Source organism: Carlito syrichta, unplaced genomic scaffold, assembly GCF_000164805.1.
Source record: "Carlito syrichta isolate Samal-C Ts95f unplaced genomic scaffold, Tarsius_syrichta-2.0.1 Scaffold305878, whole genome shotgun sequence".
NCBI lineage: Eukaryota > Metazoa > Chordata > Mammalia > Primates > Tarsiidae > Carlito > Carlito syrichta.
The window spans coordinates 337,577-359,815 of NW_007249974.1; the positions used below are offsets into that span (position 1 = coordinate 337,577).

Below are 22,239 nucleotides of genomic sequence, written 5' to 3' on the forward strand. Positions count from 1 at the left end.
TCCTTCGGGGAGGGGTGGTCCTGAGCCTGCTGCGAGGGTGGGGACTCGCCCTGGCCGCCGGGCCCTGCGTGGGTGGGGGGCTGGCGGAGGCTCTGTCTGAGTGCCAGTCCCGGCGGACGCGGGAGGCGGCGGGTGCTGCGAGGGGCGTGGGCAGGAGCGAGTGCGGGCGGGCGCTGGGGGTCTGTGCTCCGGCACAACGGCATAACGGCCCGGTCCGGAGCGTGCGGGTCCCGCCCGCGTCTAGACAGCTCCTAGGAAGCAAAAGGCGGCTGGGAAGCGCAGGCGAGAGTTCGCGGCCCGCGCCCAGCTCTGACCGGGCGAGGCTAGTCGCGCCGGGGGAGGGCGCCCTCGCCGAAACGCGTCCCAGTACAAAGGCGCCAGTCTCCTGGGCTCTTGCTCGTCGCCAGGTCCTACAGGACGGCTTTACTTATGGGAGCGATTGAAGAAATTGAGGGTCACGACTGCGGATCCTGTGCAGATAAATACACACTACTGTTCTCTTTCTTCCTTCTTTGCCTCTAGTCTGTCAGTCAAAACGTGAAAAAAAAAAAAACCTGTGAAATAGTGACTTACGAATACACATGTTTGTAGGGGACAGAGGTAAACCACAACACTTTTCCTTATGTTATCCCATTTAAAAAAGAGAAGCACCCAATTTCAATACACAGAGAACTTTTGGAAATTCAGCGATTCGAAGAAAATATGTTCGTGTCCACTTCTTTCGTAGGTGGTCTTTGTTCTTTTCATATTTTGTCAAAACTCAGAAAAATGGAATCCATATGTAGCAATTTTTTTCTCCTTGTCTTTATGTGGCAATTGTTTTAAATGTATTATTCCCAAAGATGTATATTGCAAAAGAAGAGAGAGGATTCAGCAGCATTTCTTTTTTTCTTTTGAGACAAGGTCTTGGTATGGTTCCCATGATGGACTCGAACTCTTGGGCTCAAGCAATCCTCCAGCCTCAGCATTCTGAATGCCTGGGGTTACAGACCCAAGCCACCACATCTGACTAGCATTTATGTATGTATGTATGTATGTACGTGTCTGATGAATCAGCCAGGGCTTGTAGGACATGACTTGGGTTTTCTATGACTCTCGATACCTTTATGTGTTAGGCTTTTTAAAAGCAGAATTTGATTTATGTGAGCACTCCCTCTAGTAGAACTTGATGGAGCTGTTGATTAACTGGTTATACTTCATTCTTGCACAGTGGAAAGATACATTTCGCAGGGCTTGGTGGCTCAGCCTGTAATCCCGCGTTTTGGGAGGCTGAGGTGAGTGGATTGCCTGAGCCCGCGGGGTTCGAGACCCGCCTGGGCAATGTGGCGAGATCTTATCTCTACAAAAAATAAAAAATCAAACCGGGCGTGGTAGCGCGTGCCAGTAATTCCGGCTTACTTAGAAGGCTGAGGCGGAAGGATCGCCAGAGCCCAGCAGGTTGAGGCTGCGGTGGCCGGGAGCGGCGACTGCACTCCAGTCTGGGCGACAGAGTGAGACTCCAACTCAAAAACAAAAAAGAAAGAAAGAAAATACTTTGGTTTTCTAGGAGTGAAACCTTGTTTTATAGGATTCCTATTTAAAAGTCAAAGTATCTCGCTACTTATTGAGTTATTACTTGCCATGAAAAATAGCCTCCCATCGTTAGGCAGAAAAATCATATTCCTCTACATCATTAATTGATTTGTAATATGTTCTATTTTTATGATATATAAGGAAACCCAAAGTGTTAGTCTGCACTTCCAAAACAGCCTTTAAAGGCCTCGTACTATGTCTTCTGGATATATCAGGATCTTTTGGAAGGGATTTTAGAGAGCCCGTGAATAAACCTCTTCATTTTGTGAATAAGGATAATGACTTCTTGAGTCACTTTCTGGATAGTGCTAAGGTCTAAAAATTAGAAAACTCAGGCTGTGTGCCTAGCTGCCTTGTACAATGTTTTCATTTTGGGGATGGGGGAGCTCAGTTTTTTTCACTCATAAAGTGTTTAGGTAGATGATTTCTAAAATGCTTTTAAGCCTAGTATTTTTATTTTATTTCTGTCCCATAACTTTTATTACCATCTATTCCCAGTATACGTATTGGTAAGACACAGATGCATACTAACATTAACTGCTTTAAAAGTTTTGTATTTTAAACTTGGGTAGGTATGACAGGAGATGTTTCTTATTCATAGTTTTTTGCTAACCTCCATAAAAGTAGGGTTCTGCTGTAAGGTGAGGAACAACATAGAACAGTGGGGTGCCCTCATGCGTCAGTGGTTAGAGTTCATAAAGTGGTATATACCCTTTTCAGAGGGAAACTTGGCAATCTTTTCAAGAGCCTTAAATTGTCCACTCTTTGACTCAACACTTAAAATAATTGTCTACTTTATTTTATTTTTTATTTTTTTGAGTTGAAGTCTCACTGTTGCCCAGACTGGAGTGCAGTGGCACACTCTCGGCCACTGCAGCCTCGACTTGCTGGGCTCCAGCAATCCTTCCGCTCAGCCTTTCAAGTACCTGGAACTACAGGCACGCAATACCACGCCTTGCTAATTTTTTGATTTATTGTAGAGATGCGGTCTCGCCAAGTTGCCCAGGTGGGTTTCGAACCCGCGGGCTCAGGCAATCCACTCACCTCAGCCTCCCAAAGCATGGGATTACAGGCTGAGCCACTGAGCCTGACAAAGTAATTGTCTAAAGAAATAATCAGAGCTGTGGACCAAGACTTTTCTCTATAAGGTGTTCATCCAAATCTTATACAACAAAAAAGCCGAATAAGTAATAAGAATACATATTCATAAGATGAATTATTATGTTTTTGAAGAATGCATGATAGGGGACATGCATGTGATATAAAATAAGTGAAAAAAGTAGATACAAAATTGTATTGTTACCAGCTTTCTTAAAACATGTGTGCACATAAACTGGGCACCGTGGCTTACGCCTATAATCCCAGCACTTTGCAGGCAGAGATGAGAGGATTATCTGAGCTCAGGGGTTTGAGACCAGCCTGAGTAACATGGTGAGACCTCATCTCTACAATAAATAGAAAAATCAGTTGGGCATGGTGGTACATGCATGTGGTTCCAGCTACCTAGACATCTGAGGCAGAAGGATCACATGAGCCCAGCAGGTTGAAACTATGGTGGTTGTGAGCACGTTACTGCACTCCAGCCTGGGTGACAGGGTGAAACTCCAACTCAAAAAAAAACAAGTGTGCACATAGACTCATAGAAGAAATATACCAAAATAATAATAGTGGTTATTCCTTGCTGTGATTAAGGGTGGCTGTTTCCTTGTATTTTCTGAATTTTCTATAATCACAAATTACATTTATAATTTAAGGAAACATAAAAGCTAATTGCATGGATAACTATTTTTAGTATGGGGTCAGCTTTTTATGTCTTTTTAAAAAATTGTGGTAATGGCTGGGCATGGTGGCTCAGCTCGTAATCTCAGCACTTTGGGAGGCCGAGATGAGAGGATTGCCTGAGCCCCAGGGATTTGAGACCAGCCTGGGTAACTTGGTGAGACCTCGTCTCTACAATAAATCAGAAAAGTTAGCCGGGTGTAGTGACCAGCCTGGGTAACTTGGTGATACCTCGTCTCTACAATAAATCAGAAAAGTTAGCCGGGTGTAGTAGTATGCATCTGCATTTCCAGCTACTTGGAAGGCTGAGGAGGAAGGATCACCTGAGCCCAGCAGGTCGAGGCTGCGGTGGCCATGAGCGTGCCACTGAACTCCAACCTGGGCAACAGAGTGAGACTCCAACTCAAAAAAAAAAAAAATTGCGGTAAGAACATTTAACATATCTACCCTCTTAACAAATTTAAAATGTACAGTACAGTATTGTTAACTGTAGACACAATATTGTACAGCAGATCTCTAGAACTTACCCTTAGGTCCCTTTTATAAGGCATTTATCATACCTTTTAGAATAACAGCATCTTTATGAATTGTTAGGAAATGCTCTAAGTTTCTGAATTTAGGTCAGGAATTGTCTTGGCTTATATTTCATTTTTAAAATATCTTTAGATCACTGGATTACCCATTTTTGTTATTGACGAGCGATACTGCTAGTGTTATTACCTTGGCCTGGGACTCTTAAAATGGTAGTAGTAAGGGAACAGACTGCTATGCCTGCCAGATACAGGTGTCCTTTATACAGAATAGTCAGTGTTTCAGTCAAGCCTTCTCTAAAGTCCCATAACATGAACTATTTTAAATTCATTTCTGATAAATATTCTTTTCTTTTTTTTTTGAGTTGGAGTCTCACTCTGTCGCCCAGACTGGAGTGCAGTGGCTGCTCCTGGCCACCGCAGCCTTGACCTGCTGGGCTCCGGCGATCCTTCCACCTCAGCCTTCCGAGTAGCCGGAATTACAGGCACACGCTACCACACCTGGCTGATTTTTTGATTTATTGTAGAGATGAGGTCTCGCCAAGTTGCCCAGGTGGGTCTCGAACCTGCAGGCTCAGGCAATCCACTCACCTCAGCCTCCCAAAGCGTGGGATTACAGGCTGAGCCACCGAGCCCGGACTGATACATATTTCTAAGGAAAAGTTGAATTGAAAATTTTTGATGATGATTTAAATTACTGTCTCCCCTTGAGGCATAAGCTCCATAAGTATATCATACTTGGCTATAGTCTGGCTCCCAGTTTAAAACTCAGAGGAGTGCTTTTTTTTTCACTCCTGCATATTTGCAATATTGAATATAGCTAGACAGTGCCAGCATTGCATGTATAATAGAGCCAACCTAAAAACTGCTTAAGGTCAAGTGTAAGTTTAACTTTCCACTATATATATTCTGTAGGTCAGTTTTGTTTAGAATAAGATACGCATATAATTCTACACTGGGCAAAAGGAACTTTGCTCATACCAGTCAGAGTCTCACTCTGTTACCCAGGCTGGAGGGCAGTGGCATGCTCATGGCCACCACAGCCTCGATCTGCTGGGTTCAGGCGATCCTTCTTCCTCAGCCTTCCAAGTAGCTGAAACTACAGGTGTGCACCACCATGCTCAGGTAATTTTTTTGATTTACTGTAGAGACAAGGTCTCGCCATGTTGCTCAGGCTGGTCTCAAACCCGTGGGCTCAGGCTGGTCTCAAACCCGTGGGCTCAAACCCAAAGTGCTGGGATTACAGGTGTGAGCCACTGTACCCAGCCAATTACATTTATACTAGTCATCTCATAATGCCTGTTTTTACTTGACAATATTAGATACCATGTAAATCTCACTTTATCACTTTTTTTTTTTTGGATTGGAGTCTTATTGCCCAGGCTGGAGTGCAGTGGCACACTCACGGCCACCGCAGCCTCGACCTGCTGGGCTCAGGCGATCCTTCCGCCTCAGCCTTCCAAGTAGCTGGAACTATAGACACACGCTGCCACACCCAGCTAGTTTTTGTGATTTGGTCTCGATCCCCTGGGCTCAGGCAATCCTTACACCTTGACCTCCCAAAGTGCTGGAATTATAGGTTGACAGTACTTTCTGAAAGCAGGAATTAGGCCGGATGTGGTTGTTCACACCTGTGATCCCAGCGCTTTGGGAGGCTGAGGTGGGAGGTTTGCTTGAGTCCAGGAGTTCAAGACCAGTCTGGGCAACAGAGGGAGACCTCATCTCTACAAAAAATCAAAATAAAAAAAATAGCTGGGCATGGTGGCGTGTGCCTATTGTCCCAACTATTCAGGAGGCTGAGAAGGCAGGATTGCCAGAGCCCAGGAGGTCAAGGATGCAGTGAGTCATGATATGCACTCCAATCTGGGTGACCCCGACTCCAAAAAGAAAAAAAAGGCAAGCTAGAATTAACCTTGAATGCAAAGTTAGATGATATAAGTTTTTTTCAAGGTATTGGGAATAATAACTTAATAGGTAAATGTTTGCTATTTGAATGGTTATAAAAGAAGACATTTTGTTTTAGAAATAAAAATTTGTCACTTTCATTTAAACCCATTTACATTTATTTGGGAGATATTTCTGATTCTTAAAACCTTTTCAGAAATCTGTAATTCTAACTTAATTAACTCTGAATAGTTAATTTTTAACTTGAATTCTTAACAGGTTATGATAAATATCTGGGTTTGGTTGTTACCAGACCAGGGAACTGATTAATATATACAAAGGGTGCCAAAAAAATGTACACACATTTTAAGAGATGTTATCTATGTATTACTTTCCAGGTTGGATTAAATTACGGTTTCAATATGTAGTCTAATGTTTGCTCCATTGGGCGTCCACCATTTTCTTTGACTGTCCTGCCTGTTGCGTGGTAATGCTAGCATTCATTTGATTAATGCCATCCTTCGAGCATACCCAATACCTATAAAGTGTGTATACATTTTTTTTGACAACCTCTGTATGTATGAGTGTTAAAATCAGACACTCATTCAAATTGATTTCATCTGGGTGGGGGAGAATGGGATTCAACACCTTTTGGGGTCCACCAGCATTTCTCAGAACATAAATGGGATAGGAATATCTGATCTTAGCTGCTGTCCTAAAACCCTGTTGATTTAATGCTGCGGATTTACAGGATTACAGAATAATATCTTGGGTGATTATCAAGTGACACAGGAAAAAGGGAAAGGAAGATATGAAGTAAGGTAAAGAGAAAGGTGGAGGATAAGGGACAGAATGAAAGGAAATTTAAAAAAATTTTTTACTAATTGAAACAATACAAGGAAGATGAGTTAAAATAAACATAAGAAGAAAGAGTCCAGGTGAAATTGTGGTACGGAGAAGAGAATAAAGGAGAGGAAACAAAAGTTTTTCAGAGTGGTTTGAATTAGTAAGGTACCGACCTGGTTTTTTATTTTTGGGCACGTCACCTCAATCCAACAGTACTGTGAGAACTTTCTGAGGAGGAGCTTTCCAAGCTGGGGGACCCTTCTGTGCTAGCTGTATTTTGCCCAACCTGTGAGGAACCCTGCTAAAAATATCTTGGTGGTCATTTTAACTACTGCCTATTCTAGGATAATGTCAGAAAAGGGAAGTTACTTATTTTACATGGGCACATAGGTAACATTGTTTTCAAGAGCCACATAACAATTAGGTAGACTATTTTAGATACTATATGTGACATTTATTTGAATATTTATTGAGATTATATCTGAACTCTTGTTTCTTATTAATCTTTCTTTGCCCTGTTTTGATCATGTAATTCATGGAACAGTCTCTAAAAGCAAGAATGAAGAGTAATAACACATTGCTAAAGAGTATTTAAAACAAAAACATTGTAAATAATTTTCATGTATCATCATATACCTTAGAAAAAAGTTGTTCACCTAAGGTGAGAAATTGTAACAAGTATAAGTGGTTTGTCAAAAGTTATAGATTGAGAGCCAGGCAAGTATGTCAGTCTCTTCACCGGCCTAGATCCAGACCTACCAGTAAACATTTTTTAGTTTATAAAAGATAAAACAGGACGAGGTGGGAGATTCACTTGAGGCCAGGTGTTCCAGACTAGCCTGCACAACATAGGGAGACTCTGTTGCTACAAAAAAAGATTTAGCTGGTGCGTGGTGGTACGCACCTGTAGTCCCAGCTACTGGGGAGGCTGATGCAGGAGGACTGCTTGAGCCCAGGAGTTCGAAGTTACAGTGAGCTATGATAATGACACTGTAGCCCAGTCTTGGTGACAGTGAGACTCTATTTCTAGAACAAAAAAATGAGAAAACCATATTAAAGAGTAAAACCTTGAAAACATTAGCTAAGTATAAGCCTCACAAGAAGTTGAGTCTGGTATAGTACTGTTTTATCTTTTATTTTTGCTTGTTTTAGAGACAGGGTATTGGTTTGTTGCCTAGGAGGATACACCAACTACTTAGTGTGTCCTTTGTTTTTCTACTACTTGTCTGATATACTTGGATTGGATTAGCTGGAAATATTAACATTACAAGGATGAGTAAATTAGGTTTATTTTATTGAGTGTTGTCCTCACCACTTACCTGTTTCTATTGCCTGCTCAAAAATCTGGCCTAGGCTGGGCGCGGTGGCTCACACCTATAATGCCAGCACTTTGGGAGGCCAAGGTGAGAGGATTCCCTGAGCCATAGGTTAAAGACGAGCATGGGCAACTTGGTGAGACCTCATCTCTACAATAAATAAAAAAAATTAGCCAGGTGTGGTGGCACGTGCCCGTGGTTCCAGCTACTTGGAAAGCTGAGGTGGAAGGATCGCCGGAGCCCGGCAGGTTGTGGTGGCCCTGAGCATGCCACTGCACTTCAGCTTTGGTGACAGAGTGAGACTCCAATGCAAAAAAAAAAAAAAAAAAATGTGGCCGGGTATGGTGGCTTACGTCTATAATCCCAGCACTTTGGGAGGCCGAGGTGAGAGAATTGCCTGAGCCCAGGGGTTCGAGACCAGCCTGGGCAACTTGTTGAGACCTCATCTCTACAATAAAGCAAAACAAAAACTAGCCTTTGTGTAGAGTTTTCAGGTGAAAGATGATAGAGAAGTGGAGTATGGAGTATGAGTAGAGGGATCATCAGAATTTACCTTCATTATTCTAGTGTTAGAATGGGTTATAGTTGTGTGGTATTCTCTCAGAGCGCGCACAAACATCAGTCTTTATAGTCATTCTCTTCCCAATACTTCTCAAAGGTTATATGATGTCTCATATCACAAGATTTTTCAGAGAAATCAGCTAATTATGTTTTTTGCAATATGACACTAAATTTGAGACAAAATATTCTTCAATTCTACATATATATGTATCATATATATAGTTCAACTCCAAATATAAAGCTCAGCTTATCTTTTGAACACTCTTTACTAGATATAGCTCCAATTATGTATTACTGTTAAAATTACTGTTAAACTTATTTTTAAAATTGTAGATGGCCTACAGATGATTAGGTCCTGTTTTATTTATTACTTTATGGTAATATGAGATATATAAATGTATTTATGTTTATCCCTGAGTAAACTGAATATTTAGAAATATGTAGTACTACCTTCATTTTTAAAACTTTAGGGATAAAAGTACCTTTTAAAATAATTAACTTGGCTAGGCATGGTGGCTCACGCCTGTAATCCAAGCACTTTGGGAAGCAGAGGCGAGAGGATTGCCTGAGTCCAGGGGTTCGAGACCAGCCTGGGCAACTTGGCAAGACCTCGACTCTACAATAAATTTTAAAAATTAGCCAGGTGTGGTGGTATGCACCTGTGGTGCTAGTTACTTGGAAGGCTGAGGCAGAAGGATCACCTGAGCCCACCAGGTTGAGGCTGTGGTGGCCATAGCGTGCCACTGCATCCCAGCCTGGGCTACAGAGAGAGACTCTGACTCAGGAAAACTCCCAAAAGTAATTGTATTGAGCAATGAGTAATGGTATTGTCTAGACTGGGGATTTAAAATATTTTGGACTTAGGATACCTTCACATTCTTAAAAATTGAGGATCTCAAAAACTTGTTTACATGTGTACTTTCTATAGGTATTTACTGTATTAGAAATACAAACTGAGAATTTAAAAAATACATGAATTCATTTAAAATAATGGTGATAAACCCATAACATGTTAACAAATAATTTAGAAAAAATAACTTTTCCAAAACAAAATTACGAGAAGCATGGCATTGCTTTGTATATTTATAGATCTCTTTAATGGCTATTTTTTTTTTTTTTTTTTGAGTTCGAGTCTCACTTTGTTGCCCAGGCTGGAGTGCAGTGACATGCTCACGGCCACCCCAGCGTTGACTTGCTGGGCTCTGGTGATCTTTCTGCCTCAGCCTTCCAAGTAGCCAGAACTACAGCCATGCGCTACCATGCCCAGATAATTTTTTTTTTATTGTAGAGACTGCCTTGCCTAGTTCCTGCTGAGGCTTCATCAGGGTCTACCCACCATGGCTTTTATACCATCAGTGCAGTTGTCAACATGGTGCAGAAAGCAAGTAACAACTTAATACTGGGAAGCCAAGTTGCCCAGGCAGGTCTGGAACCCGCGGGCTCAGGCAGTCCACTTACCTCAGCCTCCCAAAGTTCTGGGATTACAGGCTTAGCCACTGACCCCAGCCAGTGGCTAGTTATTTTAATAGAAGATAGCTGGAGTCTTTTGTCTGCTTTTGCATTTAACCTGTTGCAATAAAGAGAAAAATCTAGCCTTTACACAGGTATGTAGTTGGTAAAGGAGGGAATATTTTATTTTATTATTGGAGTCTCACTCTGTTGCCCAGGCTGGAGTGCTACGGTACGCTCACAGACACCACAGTCTCTTCCTCCTGGGCTCAGGGGATCCTTCCACCTCAGCCTTCCAAGCAGCTGGAAACACAGGCACGTGCCACCATGCCCAGCTAATTTTTTGATCTAGTGTAGAGGTGAGGTCTTGGCAAGTTGCTCAGGCTAGTCTCGAACCCCTGGACTCATGCAGTCCTCTTGCTTCCACCTCCCAAAGTGCTGAGATTACAGGCATGAGCCACCATGCCCAGCTTGGAGGGAATATTTTAATAGCCTTTATAGGTAACTGTGGATCCTCTTTGATACTCTACTAAAACTCTACAAGTGTTAGTTTCTTTGTTGCAGTATGAAATCCAAAATATGACCATACTGGTCTTTTTTGGACTTCAAATAGATATTTTGCCCATGCATGATTTATAACTTTATGCACTGGTGACTTGAAAAAAAATATTATGTGTTATGTAGATCCCTGACATATTTCATTATACAGTTTCCCTTTCCCCTCAGAAACCCTCACATTCATTAATATTACCAATCTATCTTGTCAGAAAAGTCTTCAATTAATAGGAAGCTGTCAGGCTCATGAATGGCAAATATATTTTCTACAATTCCCAATTTTCACATGAAAAACAACTTTTTCATTGGCAAGAAATACTGTCACTTGTTTTTCTTGAAGTAACAAGCTCATTGTGAAATAATTTCCTTGAAGTAACAAGCTTATTTTTTTTTTCAAGAAAATGTCTGTCAGATACCTAAGTCTGAACAGCCATAGCTTGTCCTCTGTTATTTCAAGTAAAAATGGTGTTCCATGAAAACAGCTGGTTCAGCTTGCAGCTCAATCACATCAGTGCTTTTCCTCCAGACAACAACTGCTGGTATACAGCAAAAGTGCTTTGTGTGTGCTTCCTATTTTGTCACATAGAATATTAAAAGACATTTCATAAAGACCAAGATTTAATAAAGCAAATGGTTTTTACTGCTTCATCAAGAACATCCTTTAATGAAACTGGCTCTCCCACCCCCACCCACTTCAAGCGAAGAATACAATGACTAGTGCAATTCACTGCTTCTTACTGCCTTGGCTAGTTCCTGCTGAAGCTCCATCAGGGTCTACCCGCCATGGCTTTTACACCATCAGTGCAGTTGTCAACATGGTGCAGAAAGCAAGTAACAACTTAATACTGTGAAATTAGTTTTGATCTTGTCACACATGCTCTGAAAGTAGGATACCCAGGATTCTACCTACCACATTCTGAGAATTGATGCTCTAGATAATACTTAGGATGACTTTGATTACTGTCCTGGCGGTTTAAAAACAACAAAAAACTCATTAAATTCTCTAGGAAAGAATGAATTGCAACTCTCTCTTGTGCTTTACCTAGGATTTTAAAAATTGTAACTTTGCCTTTAAAATAGAAAAATATGCCAATTCCTAATACCCGTGAAAGTCTTCATGAGAGTACATGCTTGGATGTATATTTCTGTGCTTCTTTCTTTTAAATAGCATTCCATTTTATATTTGTGGGCCCAAAGCAAAGAGCTCATTCTATTACAGACACTGAATAGCTTTGTTTCTGACAGCTAGTAGTCAGCTCTCTGTTTTTAAACAATCAGTTGGGTCCTGCTGGCTCCACTTGCAGTTGTCCTAGTGCTAACCCTATCTCAGCCAAAGACTGTTGTTGGAAAGCCCACACAAAGGCCTTGTGTACAGGGTGCCCTACTATTAAGAAGTGTTTTCTAGTCTCAGCGGATTAAATCTGCTCTGGTGTGCATTCTCTTCCCAGATTTGTCACTATTTCCTTTGTTTGCCTGGTTATTTCGGTGAAAGATCATTTTAATGTGGAGACAGTTTCTTCTAATTATTTCATAGTCCTATGTGAAGGGGATTATTGGAGTTAAATAAAATGCTTTTTTCCTCTGTGATAGGATGTGATGGAGCTGCTTGAAGAAGATCTCACGTGCCCAATTTGTTGCAGTCTGTTTGATGATCCTCGAGTTTTACCTTGCTCACACAACTTCTGCAAAAAGTGCTTAGAAGGTATCTTAGAGGGGAATGTACGGAATTCGCTATGGAGACCATCTCCGTTCAAGTGTCCCACATGCCGTAAGGAAACTTCAGCTACTGGAGTTAATAGCTTGCAGGTTAATTACTCCCTGAAGGGTATTGTGGAAAAGTATAATAAGATCAAGATCTCTCCCAAAATGCCAGTATGCAAAGGACACTTGGGGCAGCCACTCAATATTTTCTGCCTGACGGATATGCAGCTGATTTGTGGGATCTGTGCTACTCGTGGAGACCACACCAGGCATGTCTTCTGTTCTATTGAAGATGCCTATGTGCAGGAAAGGGATGCCTTTGAGTCCCTCTTTCAGAGCTTTGAGACGTGGCGTCGGGGAGATGCTCTTTCTCGCTTGGACACCTTGGAAACTAGCAAGAGGAAATCCTTACAGTTACTGACTAAAGATTCAGATAAAGTGAAGGAGTTTTTTGAGAAGTTACAACACACACTGGATCAAAAGAAGAATGAAATACTGTCTGACTTTGAGACCATGAAACTTGCAGTTATGCAGGCATATGACCCAGAGATCAACAAACTCAACACTATCTTGCAGGAGCAACGAATGGCCTTCAACATTGCTGAGGCTTTCAAAGATGTGTCAGAACCCATCATATTTCTGCAGCAGATGCAGGAGTTCAGGGAGAAAATCAAAGTAATCAAGGAAACTCCTTTACCTCCCTCTAATTTGCCCACAAGCCCTTTAATGAAGAACTTTGATACCAGTCAGTGGGAGGACATAAAACTAGTGGATGTGGATAAACTTTCTTTGCCTCAAGACACTGGCACATTCATTAGCAAGATTCCCTGGAGCTTTTATCAGCTATTTTTGGTAGGCCTTCTGCTAAGCCTTGCCATTTTCTTTGGTCCTACCATATTCCTGGAATGGTCATTATTTGGTAAACTGGCAATTTGGAAGGACTATCTTTCAAACTTCAGTTTTTATCTGACTAAGTCAGCTGATTTTGTAGAACAATCTTATTTTTACTGGGAACAGGTGAAAGATGGGTTTTTCATTTTCAGTGAAAGATTCAAGAATTTTACATTGGTGGTGTTGAACAATGTGGCAGAATTTGTGTGCAAATATAAACTACTATAAAATCTGTTTCAAGTATGCTATTCTCTGTCTTTTGTTAGAAATTGTTAGAGAACAGAGTAGTAATTCAGGTTGGGTCAAGCATTCCAGTCAAATATTTTCCTTCAAAAATATTCCTTTCAAAAGTAATGTCTTATACATGTTTATGTATTGTTCAAATTAGGTAGCATAAAGTGCAATTTAGTAGTATAGGCCTGAACCCTTTTTTCCTTTTTAAAGAGTGTTTTTGAAATAAGCATCCTTCCCCCAAATCGGTTGTGTTTGTGCTGTGGTAAGAATGAGAGGGATCATATGATCTAATGTATTACTGAACTAGTGATTGTTCATCAAGCATGCAGTAAAGATTACTCTTGTAAAGCAGTTTGTTTTTGTTTTTTTTAACAGTGAACATTCTTTAAAAAAGGAAAGACAGTTCAAAGACATGGATGGATTGGATTTCCAGATTTTTCTACAGAGGGTTGATCCCTTTATTACCAAAATGTAAATCATGTATACAAAACCTGGCATTTTCTTGTGATAAGTTTACATTTTTAGCAGGTTATAGAGATTTCAGCCTGCCCTTTTTTACCTGGTTGTGTAAATTTTTCACCAAATGTGATAAATTTAAGAAAATTAGGCAGCTGTGCAAGCAAAGGCATAGGTTAAAAAGATAACACGTGGCAAGAGCATGAAATGGGAAAGCCACCTTTTTTTCTGGCAGCTGAATGCATTGTTCCAAAGTATGGCAACTGTACAACCAAACCAGTTATTTACTTACAGAATTTTAAGTGTAGTAAGACTGATTTGACAATAGATGAACAGCCAGTCAGCTATAATTAGCTGAACACAAATGCAGTCCTATCTGTATTAAAGATAGGACTGCATTATCTCCCACAGAATAAAAATATTGAATTTTCTCACCTTGCTTAGAGTTCCTATGAAAACAAAGAAGTAACCTTATCTTATTACTGCTATTTAGTTGCCTCATTTCTGTCAGGGAATAAGACATTCCTTTGAAAGCCCATTAAGCGGAACAGACCTGAGAATAGTGTCTTCACCCAGTCCTTTAATTTGGTTAAGAGGAGTGAGACCTCATCTCTACAATAAATCAAAAAATCAGCCAGGTGTGGTAGCGCGCGCCTGTAATTCTGGCTACTCGGAAAGCTGAGGTGGAAGGATCGCCGGAGCCCAGCAGGTCGAGGCTGCGGTGGCCGCGAGCGGCCGCTGCACTCCAGTCTGGGTGACCGAGTGAGACTCCAACTCAAAAAAAAAAAAAAAAAAGAGGACGTAATGATAGTAGGGACAGGAAAAAAGGTACAACTAAATTTAAAGTACAGAGGAAATTATTTCCTTCTGACTATGAGACTAGTCAAATTAGCTTCCTAGTGAGGTAATGGCTGCCTCATTCCTTACAGTTAATTAATAATTTAGCTACTAGAATGCTAAGGGGATAAGAGATTTAAACTGTTTTTCTGTGAATCTTAGCTCTGCCACGATGGCTTATGGTAATAAGAGGTTTGGGAAGGGGAAGACTTTTCCCCTCCCAGTAATTAAAAAAAAAAAATACAGATGTATACCAAGGGCTCATGGAGAATTTGTAAATAGACTATAGGAAAGGGATCCATTTGATGTCAGTCCTACATTGGCAGTTTCCCTTACACTATTCAATTCCTCATCTGTTGCCTTTTTTTTTTTGAGTTGGAGTCTCACTGTCACCCAGACTGGAGTGCAGTGGCTGCTCCTGGCCACTGCAGACTCAACTTGCTGGGCTCCGGTGATCCTTCTGCCTCAGCCTTCCGAGTAGCTGGAACTACAGGTTCACGCTACCACGCCCGGCTGATTTTTTGATTTATTGTAGAGATGAGGTCTCGCCTGCCCAGGCGGGTCTCGAACCCGCAGGCTCAGGCGGTCTACTCACCTCAGCCTCCCAAAGGCGCAGGTTTACAGGCTGAGCCACCGAGCCCGGCTGCTTTTTTATTTTGTGTACTGCACGTTCCCAAGCAACTTAAATTTGCAAACACAGCTATGGATACACTATTTGCCTTACAGTAGTTACCTGGGAATCTAAGTCTGTTTTTTGTTTCACTTCCCTCCCCTCCATTGCTTAATCATATATAACTAGCAATATTTATGGTTATAGGTTATAGGAAGTTCTTTGTAAGTCTGTGGCTGATGGTTGGTAGCCTCTAGTCTGAAGCTAGGGGAGAATGAGTAGTCGAGAACTGGTAACTTTGAACGTGGGAGGGAAGATATTCACAACAAGGCTCGCTACCATAAAACAGTTTCCTGCTTCTCGGTTGGCACGAATGTTAGATGGCAAAGACCAAGAATTCAAGATAATTGGTAGCCAGATTTTTGTGGACAGAGATGGTGTTTTATTTAGTTTCATCTTAGATTTTTTGAGGACGAACCAGCTTTTATTACCCAGTAACTTTTCAGACTATTTTAGGCTTCGGAGAGAGGCTCTTTTCTATGAACTTGATTCTCTGGTTGATCTCTTAAGCCCATACCTGCTACAGCCAAGACCTGATCTTGTGGAGGTAAATTTCCTCAGCCGGAACACTCAAGCCTTTTTCAGGGTGTTTGGCTCTTGCAGCAAAACAATTGAGATGCTGACTGGGAGGATTACAGTGTTTATAGAACCACCTTCAGCACCCACCTGGAGTAGTAACTCTTTCCCTCCTCAGATGACCTTTCTTCCAGTGCCTCCACAAAGACCTTCTTACCATGACCTGGTTTTCCAGTGTGGCTCTGACAGCACTACTGATAACCAAACTGGAGTCAGGTATTTTGTACTTTCAAGTATCTCCTTTCTATAACATTTTGTGATGTTTTCCCTCAAAATTTGAAGTTATTCATGCCTAAAACTTGGCTTGGGAAAAAAAATGGTTATTCAAAATAATGTTCTGAGGTAAGCAGTAGTGGAGTTAGGTAGAATGACTAAATAATTATTTTCCAAACTAGGATACTTTTCAGAGTGAAAGGGAGTATTGTTACTATGTGGGACAATAAGAATAAACCAAGATTGCCCAGGGAAAACTGGGACCATGGTATTCAAATTACAAGAAGAAATAATTCTACAGATTATGTTCCATTGCTAATTTGACTTAGAAAAGAAAATCACCTTATTTTTTCAAGAGATTCTTTTAGTGGCTTGCATATAGTAAAGGCTTGCTCAGTTGTTTCTTATGATTTCTTTACACACTATATATCTATGCTTCAACTACTGATTTTTCTTCATCTGATTTTATTTTAAACACCCTTAAAGGCAGCTATATCTCATGGCAAATTTGGTATCCTGTTACATCCTTGGCTCTCAGGATAGGCTGTTACGTTAAGGATAGTTGCTCCTGAGTCACTTTCTCCCTCTGTTGTTCTTGGCTGGATCCTAAGGCTGATTTCCACTCTGCTGTCACAGACATTTTCCCCTTCCTTAAAAATGTCTTAATACTGTCCTACCATTATTTTAACAACTGTGAAAGCGGCATTAATTTTTAGGAGGGAGAAAAAAAGCCAGTTTATGTTCTTTACTGGTAGCATTTAAAGTAAAATAATTTTTTATTATTTTTTATTTTGTATTCACTTTTTGAGTTGGGGTCTCACTCTTTGTCGCCCAGGCTGGAGTGCAGTGGCACGCTCCCAGCTACTGCAGCCCCGACCTGCTGGGCTCAGGTGATTCTTCTGCCTCAGCCTTCTAAGTAGCTGGAATTACAGATGCAAGCCACCATGCCTGGCTAGTTTTTGTGATTTATTGTAGAGATAAGGTCTCACTAAGTTGCCCTGCACTCAGGCAATCCTCTTGCCTCGGCCTCCCAAAGTGCTGAGCCACTGCACCGGGCCAAAATATACTTTTTAAAGTTAAAGGTAGACAGACATATTTTAGATACTTTAATACCAGCAGTAGCCACCAGGAAGGATACCAGTGACTGCCTCTCATCACACACCCTTTGGTCTTGCTTAGCAGCTGGAGAACACTGGACAGTATAACTGAGTATGGCAATTCTTAAGTTTTTATACTTTTTAATTTCCTATCCTTCCAAAGAGGTTGAAATGTCAGATTGATAGGCTGACAGTTCATCTTTATCTCAGACTGTCTTAAGGTACCTCTGTATACTACTTTGTTTTCATTGGTGGGGTATTTAAAAAGACCAAAGGGAAATGATCAATTTTTTGGCTTTTAAAACTTGTTCTACCCTTAAGGAGGATTAAAAAAATATTTTGTTTGATTATGGCCTCTGGTGATCACTCTTCAAAAAGTTAGAAACCTAAAGAAAAATGGTGTCATTGATTTTTAAGAGGAAACATACTAAGTATAAAGAAGATGTCCTAAAAATACTAAAAGCCCTTTAAAAACCATGCATTTGGAGAAAGTAACTGTAATCTTGAAAAACAAGATTAGAAACTCAAACTGGGATATTCCTGTGTATAGTGCCAAATGGTTTCCCTTTTGTTTGTTAAGTGTTTTTGTTTTAGAAACAGCACAGAAATGTTTTCATTTTAATGTGAGAAAGGCATTATATTTAAACTTTCACAATAGATCATCATAAAACCAGAAGTTATTAACATTTTTTTTTTTTGCATCACCAAATGGTATTCTTTTCAGTTGTTTGAAGCTCAGAATTTGTTCCATCCTGTAAATGTTTGTGATTTTTTTTTTTTTATACAGTGCTAATTTCAAAGTAGAGGTAGATAATGTGAACAAAGTGACATTTATGAGGATCTCTGGTGACTGGGATAAAAACTCCAGCCTTCAAAAGCCCACTTTAAGTATATAACTGTACAATTAGCAATCATTTTTATTTTTTTGTTTGCTCCTTGGTCTGATTCTGTCTATTCAGATGTTTTTGGAAGGTGGAAGGTGGAAAGTGGAGAAGTAACCCTGAATGGGTCCTAATAGTCTGGTGCGTCATTCAGCTTATTCAGTATGTTCTATGTACAATTTATCACTTTAAGGTTTTGTTAACCTAGCAGGTTGCTCAGTTATTATTTCTCAAGTTCATAGTACTAGAAATAATTGGCTTGCATCTTTTAGATGGCTGTTCTTGTGATACTGTGTTATCAGGTTCAAGTTATGGTCACAGGATTCTGGAGTCTAAAGAGACTTTTATCCTATATGACTTCTCCTTTTTTAAAACAAGCTCAGGCCAGGCGGTTCAAACCCGTAATCCCAGCACTTTGGGAGGTCAAGGTGAGGGGATTGCCTGAGCCTGCAGGTTTGAGACTAACCTGGGCAACATGGTGAGACCTTGTTTCTACAATAAATCAAAAAAATTAGCCGGGCATGTTAGTGCACGCCTGTAGTTCTGGCTACTTGGAAGGCTGAGGCAGAAGTATTGCTGGAGTCCAGCAGGTCGACACTGGGGTGACCGTGAGCATGCCACTGCCCTCCAGCCTGGGCAATGGAGTGAGACTCCAACTCAAACAAAACAAAACAAACAAAAAATAAGTTTAGACTTTGTTTCCCATTGGTTTCTTCTATTCCATCCTTTTTTTGAGCCTTCAAAGCTTTCTTTCCATTTCCTTTTTTTTGTTTTTTTTTTTTTTTAGTATAACTCTCACTCTGTTGCCCAAGCTGGAGTGCAGTGGCATGCTCATGGCCATGGCAACCTTGATCTGCCAGGCTCAGGTGATCCTTCCTCCTCAGCCTTCCAAGTAGCTGGAACCACAAGCATGTGCTACCAAGCCCAGCTAATTTTTTTTGATTTAGTGTAGAGATTGAGTTCTTGCCAAGTTGCCCAGGCTGGTCTCGAACTCCTGGACTCAGGCAGTCCTCTTGCTTCCGCCCCCCAAAGTGCTGGGATTGCAGCAGTGAGCCACCATGCCCAGCATCAAATCTTTTGTTTTTCAATTTGGCCTCAGGCCTCAGAGGGAATCAATACTTTAGCTCAGTGATTTATTGGGAGTGCATTCCATTTTGTTATCACCTACTTTTCTATATATACTATTTGTATTGTAATTCTTTTATGAGATGCTCTGTGACTTTTTTCTCTAACAAATGTTTCTAGGCTATACAATCAAGATCTGGGACTTGGGGGTAGATGGAGTGATTTGCTAATGTTCAAAATTTGTTGTATCAAACATAATAAACATTTTTTGAGGTGTGCTTTGTAGTTTGATAATTCTCAGATTTTACTATTGAGTTGTTTTCTTTGCCTAGAATGAGTTTCTAAATGTGAGCTACAATAACCACTCTGTTTCAATCATGATCATTAAAAGAAGGTTAGAGATGTCCCAAGTGTCTTTTTACCCCATAAAACCACATATAGTTTAGGTCTTTGCCTAGAACTAATCTAAGTTGGCTTTTTCTTCACATCTCATAAACAAGGTGGGAGGACACAAAGAGAAAAAAACATCCTGATGGTAGATAAACAAGAAGTATTATAGCTGTATCTATGCAGATGTGTTATGTTGACATTATTAAAGCCAACACATAGCCAGTCTGAAAAATTCAAGTATATTTTTCTTAAATTAATATGTATTGATTTTGTGGAGTTGCCCAGGAAATAGAAGATTTGACCTTAAGTTTTGCTTTTTGACAACGGACAGTTATTGAGTAACATCTGACAATAGAATCTTCTGGACATTCTATAATATTTGCAAAATTTCACCTAAAAAAAAAAGAATTTGATCGGAATAAACCACAAAGAAAAATTCATAATGTCAGTGCCAATAATTGGGAAGATTAGATCTGAGAGGAAATTATAAATGTACAGTGTATTCATTAAAATAGTTTGTTAATTATTTTAATTAAGTAAAAGCAAATTCAAAACAAAAATTGGAAATAAATTACACTATATAAAAATTAAGATAATTTGTTTGATCAAGTTGCTTGCTCCAGCAAATAATTTCTCCATTAAATTAATCAATGTTGTATTTCTAAATATAAAATTGAAATGGGGACAGGTACGGTGACTCATGCCTATAATCCCAGCACTCTGGGAGGATTGCCTGAGCCCATGGGTTCGAGACCAGTCTAGCCTGGGCAACTTGGTGAGACCTCATCTCTACAATAAGTCAAAAAATGAGCTGGGCATGGTGGCACGTGCCTGTAGTTCCAGCTACTTGGAAGGCTGAGATGGAAGAATCGCCTGAGCCCAGCAGGTTGAGGCTGTGGTGGCCATGAGCAGCCTGCCACTGCACTCCAGCCTGGGCTACAGAGTGAGACTCCAACTCAAAAAAAAAAAAAAAAAAGAATTGAAATTGAAATGATTTTTGGAAATCACAGTAAGGTCTGTTTTCAGTACCTAAAGTTACTGATTTTAATTTGTAAATGAAGTCTCATACAAAAAAAATCTGATTGAAATGGTATGTTGCCTTTGAGGTTATAAGTCAAATTCATGTGTGTTACAATGCTAGTTACTAAAGGGATGGTTTATAATTAAACTTCTTTTTGTGTGTCCCAGGTATGTTTCTATAAAGCCTGATAACCGAAAATTGGCCAATGGAACAAACGTCCTCGGCTTACTTATTGACACTTTATTAAAGGAAGGCTTTCATCTGGTCAGCACTAGAACAGTATCTGCTGAAGACAAAACTGAATGCTATAGCTTTGAAAGGATAAAAGGTCCTGAAGCCCTCACCATGAGCAAAACACCGAAACCAGAGACTGCCATCAGGCCAGAGCAATCTCAGAAAAAGAAATGAAGTTGTCTGTTCTCTTTTAGAGCAAAGGGAAATAGCCATTTTGTTTGGAACTTCCATATTTAGGGCATACACGTTAGCCAAATCTGTACTCAGCCTAATTTTTTGACCTCATCTTCTACCATGCCATATCTGGGGAACTAGGCCCCAACAGTGCTCAAGCTGCACTGAACTGCTGCTCTCTAAACAACTCCATGCACTTGGTGCCTTGGCACATGTTCCTTCTACCTTCAAAACATCTTTCCCTTTTTCTTCTTCATGAACACTTATGCAACTTTCAAAAATGGGTTCTGGAGACAGACTGCTTATTTCTTTTTATTTATATATTTTTAGAGACAGGGTCTTGCTTTGTCACAGAGGTTGGCGTGCAGTAGCGCAATTACAACTCATTGCATCCTCGAATTCCTGGCCTCAAGCGATCCCCACCTCAGCCTCCCAAGTAGCTGGGAATAGAGGTGTAAGCCACCAAGCCAGGCTATGTTTTTTATTTTTTGTAGAGACAGGGTCTCATTTGGTTGCCCAGGCTGGTCTCAATGAACTCCTGGCCTCAAGTGATCCTCTATCTTGGCCTTCCAAAATGCTGGGATTACAGGTATAAACTACAGCACCTGACCTAGACTGCTTGTTTCTAATCCCAGCTCAATCATTTTTAGCTATGTGACTTGGGCAAGCCATTTAGCCTCTGTGCTTAAATTTCTTCATCTGTCAAACAGGGATAATAAAGACATCTTCTCAGGATATGGAAGGATTAAAGGAGATAAAATACTCAACATACTGGCACATGGTTAGGCACTCGGTAAATGTTAGTGATGATGATGATTTCAATTGTGCCTTTTCTGTGAAGCCTCAAGTTTTGTCCTTTCCTAGGCATATTAATTAACCCTTTCTTCTGTGTACATTTATAAGCCACCATAAAAACACATTTTCTCACTTGAATGTGAACTTCTTGATCCACTCAACAATTTTTTAACACTACTTGCATAAACACTTTTAACTTGCTAATTAGTACCTAAACTTGGTGAAAAGCTTTGGAATGCCTCTCCATATAAAATGCACATATATTTTTATGGTTTTTAATGGTTTCTCTTGAAAGTGTTACACATGTGTCATTTTAAACACTAACATAAATACCTAGAAGAAGAATCACTAAATCAAAGAACACCAGGTATTTTACCTGTTGGGTAGAAGCAGTTAAGCATCATCTAAAATACAACTGATTCATTCAAAAACATCTGTTGGGCACTATATTAAATGTTCAGGATTAAAAGATGAGTAATACAAAAATCCTTATGCTCAAGGAGCTTACATTT

The 22,239-nt window shown here is 40.3% G+C and overlaps 2 protein-coding genes across 3 annotated transcripts; both read left to right on the forward strand.

The window, feature by feature from the left end:
• Window positions 1-555: 555 nt before the first annotated feature.
• TRIM13 (tripartite motif containing 13) lies at window positions 556-13,321 on the forward strand. Of its 2 annotated transcripts, none has more exons than XM_008062901.2 (2): window positions 556-600; window positions 12,083-13,321. In XM_008062901.2, exon 2 carries the CDS (start codon window positions 12,089-12,091, stop codon window positions 13,310-13,312), a length of 1,224 nt encoding a protein of 407 aa, XP_008061092.1. In that variant the 5' UTR covers window positions 556-600; window positions 12,083-12,088; the 3' UTR covers window positions 13,313-13,321. The 2 variants fall into 2 exon arrangements, with proteins under 2 accessions (XP_008061092.1, XP_021570606.1); XM_021714931.1 differs by lacking the exon at window positions 556-600 and adding an exon at window positions 8,995-9,090.
• A 1,988-nt stretch (window positions 13,322-15,309) lies between these two features.
• On the forward strand, window positions 15,310-20,951 carry KCNRG (potassium channel regulator). The gene is made up of 2 exons (XM_008062902.2): window positions 15,310-16,073; window positions 20,692-20,951. Exons 1-2 carry the CDS (start codon window positions 15,496-15,498, stop codon window positions 20,930-20,932), a joined length of 819 nt encoding a protein of 272 aa, XP_008061093.1. The 5' UTR covers window positions 15,310-15,495; the 3' UTR covers window positions 20,933-20,951.
• Window positions 20,952-22,239: the final 1,288 nt, after the last annotated feature.